The sequence below is a fragment of the Echinops telfairi genome, unplaced genomic scaffold (genome assembly GCF_000313985.2).
Source record: "Echinops telfairi isolate 266 unplaced genomic scaffold, ASM31398v2 ScPeMD7_3533;HRSCAF=4204_0, whole genome shotgun sequence".
In the NCBI taxonomy this organism is placed as follows: Eukaryota; Metazoa; Chordata; class Mammalia; order Afrosoricida; family Tenrecidae; genus Echinops; species Echinops telfairi.
Genome location: NW_022107431.1, coordinates 52,707,811 through 52,716,095, shown reverse-complemented (window position 1 = coordinate 52,716,095; position 8,285 = coordinate 52,707,811). Strand labels below are relative to the sequence as shown.

Sequence of the window (8,285 nt, the reverse complement as noted above, 5' to 3'; positions counted from 1 at the left end):
GATATATAAGATAAAGAATGCCAGGGAATGCCCACAACTATGACTACGCACCCTCCTTCAGAGCTGATGCCCTGATTTCTACTTCGTCCCTTTAAAGCCGAGACAATAAATATCTGTTCTTTAAAGCCACTCACTCACTTGTGATATATTTGTTACAGCAGCACCGAGAAACCATGTTGTTCCTGAGTGGGGCAGATAGATAGTGCCAAGTACTCTGTGAAGCATCTCAAAAGAAAGCTATTCTACTTCTGGAAAATTGGCCATGGAAACCCTCGGAAGCACAGCCTGCTCTGAAACACATGGGCTTGGCATATGTCCGAGTTGGCTCCATGGCCACTGGAGGAAACCGAGACATGTGCCAACTAACAGTCACCACAAATTCCCCAGATTGTAGGGAATGGATGGCCGAACCATGGAAGCACCCACATGCTGTCCGCAAGCTGGCACTAATCCATAAGGACCAGCATCGCCCGAGGCGTGCTCTTTGGGCTTTGTCTTTCATTGTGATTTGGGTGAACATTACGGAGCGAACTGATTTTCCATTTATCAGTTCATGCACATTTTGTTTGCGATAGATTGCATATATACATAATATATTAATATCATAATATATTATCCCTATAATATAACAGAGTGCAAGAGCCTTCTTTCCACTTCCTTCTCAGATGTTATAAAAACATCTATTCCTATTGATATTTTCCTAGCTTTCCACATTATTGCTTTGTACCTATAAACTAATTTTCTCTAACAAATTATGTTACATGACATGTATTGTTTTTTGGTTTGCTTTTGTTTTTTATGTTAGTAACTCTTGCCTTTAAACTGTTAACTTCTGAAAGGCATGATTTGTCCAATTGTTTTTTTGTTTTGTTTCAATTTCACTCATAAAAATCCAAATTCGAAACATAATAAATGATTATGACATTGAGTCAAGGGTGATTTTCTTCTGCAGAACCTTTACCCTTAAAGCTATGTACTGCATGCATAGTGCTAGAGATGTGAAAATAATAATCATAAAATTCTCTAGACGTTTCTAAAATTCTGAAAGAATATTCCTAGTGCTTTTATAAGGAGCCCTGATGACATAGTGGTTTTGCGTTTGGGCTGTAATCCACAAGGTCTGCAGTTCGAAACCACCAGCTGCTCGAGGGGGAAAGACCAGCTAAACCGTTACAGTCTTGGAAACTCACAGCAGCAATTCTACCCTGCCTTGTAGGGTCATTATGAGTCAGCACTGACTTGATGGCAGTGAGGTGTTTTGCTTGTTTGTTTGTTGTTTTGAGTGTTTTATGTTCTAGTCCCTCATTTGGGACCAAACCCATGGCTGACAAGTTGATTCCAACTCATACTGACCCTCTGCACCGGTCAGTCGCAAGATGCCTTATAGAATTTCTTTAGGGAAAGAGAATACACGTGTTTCTCCCCAGAAGAGGCTGGTGGACTTGGACCACTGACTTTTCACTTAACGGCCAAGAACTTAACCACTGCACTGCCAGTGCTCTTTTCCTTTGGAACACTAACCGTTAAATTCCAAATTGGTATCATTTTTGGATAGTACCAACATTATAAACCACAGACTCTAGGAGATTTTATGAATAGTAACAAAAATTTCAGTATTATTGTAGTGTCTTTTTGAGGGATATACTCCAGGATATTTACTAATTAAAAATGTGAGCAGTCATTCTGTATTGAAACGTTTTTTATATCTATCAAATTTGGAAGACTTCCTGGTCTAAGGGTTTATTTTGCCTTTTTGTAGCTGTATTTTGTCTTTGAAAATAGACAACCTTGTGTCACGAGAACATTGATTCTCCTGTTAGATTCGCACTATAGACTCACACAGCTCATGAAAAAAATAAACAACACATTTAGTAGCAACATAAACCTCTCTCCTCCCCCCTCCCCCATCAATAACTGGTTGAGGAGGGGGCTGAGAGGGCAAAGTGCTTCCATTATTTCAAATTCATTAACTCCGAGTTTAAGCAAGTGAACTTTCCTTTTGTGTTTCTTGACAGGAGGAAGCACTGCGTGGGTTCCGACTGAGTGATTATTTTGAATACATGGGAAGTCTGGAGCAGAACTACCGACCAGTGCTGCTGAGAGACATGTGGAACATTAAAGTGCACAGCACATAGATCATGGGGACGTGGCTTCATTTTGTTTCACCGGTTTTTGAAGGAAACCAGGGTATTTGATAGTGTCTGTCTGTTTCAATAAAAATGCTTGCTTTGTGAATGCACACATTGTGACTTCAACCCCGGGAGTGCTTTCATATAATACCACGGAGTGATCACTAGCTCCGTTTCTGACAAAGTGGATTTAGTTTGATGAGTGTGGTGTTTTGAAAGGTGGTGTTCGGATCCAACTCTGATTATGTGCACTGTAGTTGTTAGGGTTAGTTACGAGCTGTCCCTGACTCACATCTCCTTCTCTACCGGATGAGAAGAAACATTTTCCAGTGAGTCTGGAGAGAAGCAATGTGTTCCATTGTTGTTTAGTTTGCAGACACACTTGTTTCTTCTTTCTTCTGTTTCCAGACTTGTGTAAAGGAAGAGAGTAAAAACCCCCCACAGCTTATTTTACATGCTGAAGAGCAAGTGATACTTCTCGTGGCAAGTGGTGTCTGCTGACATCACTGTTTTCTAGGAGTTGGTTTCTGACACCTATATCAGTTTTTAATTTTTCATCTCAAGTATAGTTTCTGCATGGCTCATTTAAAAGATAGATTGGTTATTCCATCCCAATAAGCATTTTTCTGCCATTTGTTATGCATTTTCCTCAGTTAGATTTGATTTGTACTGAACTTGAAAACATTAAGGAAAAAGATTTCTAAATTATTTCAAATCATTAACACTGCTTTATTTTATTTGAATAGAATTCTTTGCTCCAGTAAGATTAATACATTATGTGAGGATTTTTTCATATATCACAGCTGTCACATGTAAATATGAAAGATAATAACAAATATATTAAATTGTTAGTCACCAATTCATTTCATCAAGTTTTGAAACTATAGCTCTAAGTTGTTAATATTCATTGCTTGTATCCAAGTATAAATCTACTATTAAAACCATTCTGAAGCCAATCCTATTTTTCTCATTTGCAAGATTTAAACAGGGAAAAAAAACTGAGTGCAAGATATAAAGGGCACAAAATTATGTACTGTTACATGCACAGTCCTGGAATAACAGTGATCTACAGGTAGCTGCATGGACACACATGCAGACTGGACAAGTATGGGAGGGAATGTAGAATAAGACCCATGAATAGATCTAGGTTTGACAGAATAGGTGTACATGTGTATTTACTTTCGATGCAAATATATTCTTGAATGTAGTGGAGCATACAGGGGGGAAAGTTATGCAAACATTTTAGACATAACCAAACACCTTGTCAGAATCAGTTGTTGGGCCTAGGAGCTAGGGGTGTTGGTCTTATGGGGCATTGAAGTCAATTGCCACAACAGAGCCCATAAAGCCATGTTTTAGGGTCTTAAAAGATTGTTCCCTCTCTATGTGGAGAAAAGAAGAGAGAAGACTATGAAGAGGCTTGGAAACAGCCCACGAACCGTACGAACATCGATCTCCACAACCCTGAGACTGTGTACGTATCTGGGAGCAGGGGAAAGTGGAATAAAACTCAAAACCATAAAAAAGACCAGGCTTCTTTGTCAGAGATTGGTGGAGCCCCCAAAATGATGTCCCTTTGTCAGTCACACTTCACGTGTGGGGCTAACTCATCCCCATGGCTCCGTTTTCAGGCAAACAGTAAATAAACCTTTAAGAGGAACAATAACACTAGAGAGCAAAGCAGACCTTAAATAATCAACCATGTGGACCAAATGGGCAGTGTTTACCCAAGAACAAAATTCACAAGGCTTAGGAAGGAAGCAGGAGTGGAAACGACCTGCAGAAGGAAGTGTGATGAGCAATGTTCCATTGTGGGCATTGCAGGCAATGAGATGAAACAAATTGTGCAGAAACTGTTTTCTGCATGGAAAATTGATCTGCTCTGTAAAACCTACACCCAGTTCTCAATAAAACGTTTTTTTAAATGTTTGTTTGTTTTTTTTGCACAAACTCATTTTCCTTTAGCATACTGAAACAATTGGCGCAGTTTTTCACTTTGTGATATTTAGGGTATTCTAAGACCAACCTTCCAAAATGAAATTGTATGTTGTGATGCCAATAATAGCTTCTTAGTAATGGTGTTCTGGAAGGGCACTGAAAAATATAATAGAAAACGAAAAGTGAGCAAGTTAATTTGACCTATTGTACATGTTGGCTCCAGATGATGTGGCCAGTTTTGCCTGCTGTTAAACAGGCTTGAAGAGCCGGCCGTCCCGCAGAAAGCTCTGGCTCCCTTTGTTTTGTTCTATAGATGTGTTATTGTGAACTAGCCTAAACCAACTTACAGCCCTTGGCTCTTTTTAAGAAGCTCGCACCCAGTTTAAAAAGTGGAGAAGGAACTGTGTTGCAAATGTTAATGGGAGACTGAAAAAAGGAGAAGTTGTTGGGTTATGTGTCCCTGAGTCAGTCCAGCGCCCGCTGCCCCGGTGCACAGCAGAATGAGAGCATGCCCACCCCGCGCCATCCTCGTAAGTCATTACCATAGAGCATTTCAGAAAAGTGACTTCAGTGCGAGCCACAGCCTCTCTTTCATTTTCATCAGAGAAATATGTCTTATGGACAATGACTTAGCAATTTATTTAGCAAAAGAAAAATTTTAATGGCCACCTGTGTGGCTACTTTTATGAATTATTTTTATACTTTTATTTTTAAAAGAATCATTATAATCATTCTTAACAAATAAGTCCAACCCTATTTTGTCCCTTACGCTGATTTTCGCTTTATCTTTTCATTTAAGGTACAAATCTCTGACGTTGTTATTAGGTGCCATTGACTTGGTTCCAACACGTAGCCACCCTAAAAACCACAGAAAGACACACTTCCTGGACCTCGGCATCCTCACAATTACTATGTGCGAATCTATTGTTGCCGCCACTGTGTCTTGCAACCATTGATGGCTTCCTCTTTTCGCTAACCCTCTACTTTACTTTTTCCGGAGATTGGCACATCCTTTTAATTTCAAAGAATCATTCTGACTATACTCCTTCCAAGACAGATGCATTAAATCTTCTGGTAGTTCAGGGCACTTCAATATTCTTTACTAACACCATCATTCAAATCTTCTCCCAGCTCTCCTATTCACTGTTCACTTTTCACGTACGTACGAGCGGATGGAAAACACCATGGCTTGAGCGATGTTAATTTGCTTTCTAACACGCTAAAGAGCTTGTTGCAGCAAATTTGCTCAATGTCGAATGTCAAATGCATTTTTATTTTAGTATTGATTGTAGAACTAAGAAAAATAAATCCTTGATGATTTAACTCATTTCTCTGTTTATTATGATGTTGCAAAATGGTCTGGTTGTAAAGATTCTTTCCTTTCCGTTGAGTTGTAACCCCCATTGAAGGCTATCTCATCTTTCATCTTCATCGACAAGTGCTTCAACTCCTTTTCTCTTTCAGTGAGTGAAGCTGCATCATCTGCATATTGCATGCCGTTAATGAGTCCTCTTCCGAACCAGATTCCAGTATTCCTGGATTCATACGTGGCACATTTCACCTTCTGATTGTCATGGACGCTCGCATGTTCTCAGTTTGCGTCATGCCTCTTCAGTAAACGTCATGAACATGTTGGTCCATTCTCATCACTAAGGTTGACTCTACTTGGATGCAGCAGCTCTCCTGCTGTCGTGTTTGAATGTTTCCAATCGGAGAAAGATCCCTGGTGGAGTAAGTCCACAAGTAAAATTGACCGATTTCTTGGAGGGAAAAAGATGAGGTAGTCAGCTCCTGTGAAGGTTTAGTCTCAGAAACCGAAGGGGCCATTTTAATCTGACCTATGGAATTGCTACGAGCTAGAATTGACTCAGTGGCAGTGGGTAAGTAGGTGGGTCCAACTTAAAGCATGCATCTTTTAACAAAATATTAGATGTTCTCCTGTAATTCCTAAGAGTTTCCGTAGCTAATCCTTCAAAGTGCACCTTCTTCCTACTCCGTTCTTAGTCTGGACGTCCTGCTGAGACCAGTCCACCATGGGAACTGGCTGGGATTTGAAGTTCCAGCGGCCTTGCTTCCAGCATCAGCGCAACATGAAAGCCACCTCAGTACTGACCCATGGGGAGGGCAGGTAGGGGAGATAAAGAGATGTAACACAGAGTATATTTAGAGTAACAAAACTGTTTTCTAGAGAACTGTGGTGGTGGAACATGACATTTTGCATTTCTCAAGACCTATAAGGATGTGTAACAAATTGTGAACCTTATTGTAAATGATGAATTTTTACTTAATAATGTATCAATATTGGCTCACAAATGTATCACAGGAATGTAGGATGCTAACAGTATAGATAGGGTGGAGGAAGGGTTGTGTATGAGAAGTCCACTAATGTTGGCACAATTTGTCTGTAATCCTAAAGGTGCTCTTAAAAAGCCTATTATAAAATAAAAATTACAAAAATATTTATATGACATACCCCTTAGCATAAGAATAAAGACAATAATTGAAAAATAATCTATTAATTTATAGTATGACTGAAATATCAGTATGCTAATAAAATGTAAAGGAAACTTTTGATAAACAATCTAAGGATTCTGGGTAAAAAGTGTGGCCATTTCAATGATAAGATTGGAGACGGCCAACAGCTTTGTAGCAGAGCAAGGAAGACAGTGTGGCCAGAGTGGAGTTGGTGAATAGGAGAAGAGAGCAGTACTAGATATGGGTTACTGGAAGATGACTATGATAAGACGATTGCTGTTACTTTGAATAATTGAATTTTCACCAGAAATGTGAAATGATCTGATTAGTGCTTCCAAAAGATTAGACTAGCTTCTGGTTTGATAATTATAGGAAAGTATCAAAGTCAAGTATCCATTACAAAATAAGTACAGGGATCTAGATGAAAGAGGGTTGTGGCTTGGACCCTAGAGGAAGCAGCAGAGTAGAGGAAGTCAGATTCTGTATATATCTTTCAAGGAAAACCAACATGGTTCTCTAATAGGTTGTATGTTGTATGTAAGGGAAACAGTCACTAATGATGACTTCTAAGTATAGGACACTATATACATACCTACAGTTTCGAACTGCTGTAGACCTGCTATTATCTGAGCAAGAAAAGATGATGACTGAGGAAAAGTCAGTTCAGTTGTGGCCATGTTGACTTTAAATTGTCTGTTAGCCATCTGGGTGAAGATTTCAAATAGTTGGCTAGATGAAGGCGTGCAGAAAATACATCTGATCTAGATATATAAAGTAGAAAGTTATTGCTAGATATTGGTTACTTACAGTCATGAGACTACAGGAGATCACAAGAGAAGGAGTATGGATTATGATGTAAGCACTCACCAAGCTGTGGCATACCAAATTTAAAAGATCAGAGAAAAGAAGAGGAACCAACAAAACAGACTGAGAAAGAATGACCTAGTTCATAAAATAAGCAGTCATAAGTAAAGAGTCATCTAAGTGAAGATTCAACCAAGTCCACATTCAACCAAGTGAAGATTCAACCAAGCCACCAGCCTGTGTGACCCAAGGATTGTAAATAATAAAATCCAAATCTGGAGGAGGGAACAGTATCAGAGCTTTGCTATGAATGACAGTGGAAGTCCAAAATCTATCTGTAAGGACCCCACATGGATTAAGCTTTCCATGAATCCCTCCTGACTATAGTTGAGGGATGTGACTAACCTTACTACCAGGCAGAGAGAATTGTAAAGTAGATAATGGCAAGAGTAGTTAGGTTAAAATGTAACACCTTATCCTTTGATCTCCCTTTTAATTTAGAGTTGTTCCAGTTTTATATATTTTCTGCTTTCTTTTCCATTGAGAAGAAAGTTTTTCTCTGTTTTGTTCTGTTTTTGTTGTTGTTTGTTTCTTGTTTTTGCTTTGCCTAATTTTCTCTATATAAAATCCAAGATAGGTGTGTCATAGAGATAGAGACTAGGTTAATAATTACCTAGGATTGTGGCAGGGGAGGCTGGGGAAATGAGGAACTAACAGTAATGAGTATGAGGAAGAAGAAACTTCTAAAATTGATTTTGGTGGTGATTGCACAACTCTTCTTTCTTAAAATGATTGAACTATTAAATTGTTTGATATGTGAATTTTATGTCCATAAAACTTTTAAAATTTGAGAAACGATGTACAAATGCGCTTTACACAATTGATGTGTGTATGGATTGGGATAACAGTTGTATGAGCCCCTAATAAAATGTTAAAAAA

General features: G+C 38.8%; 1 protein-coding gene across 1 annotated transcript in view; it reads left to right on the top strand.

The window, feature by feature from the left end:
• Nucleotides 1-3,085, top strand: part of TBC1D32 (TBC1 domain family member 32) — a 289,724-nt gene extending 286,639 nt beyond the window's left edge. Inside the window, exon 33 of the mRNA XM_045294624.1 lies at nucleotides 2,016-3,085. Within this exon, the coding sequence (XP_045150559.1) occupies nucleotides 2,016-2,135 (120 nt within the window). The 3' untranslated portion in view covers nucleotides 2,136-3,085. The remainder of the gene's footprint in view (nucleotides 1-2,015) is intronic.
• The last annotated feature ends 5,200 nt before the right edge of the window (nucleotides 3,086-8,285 follow it).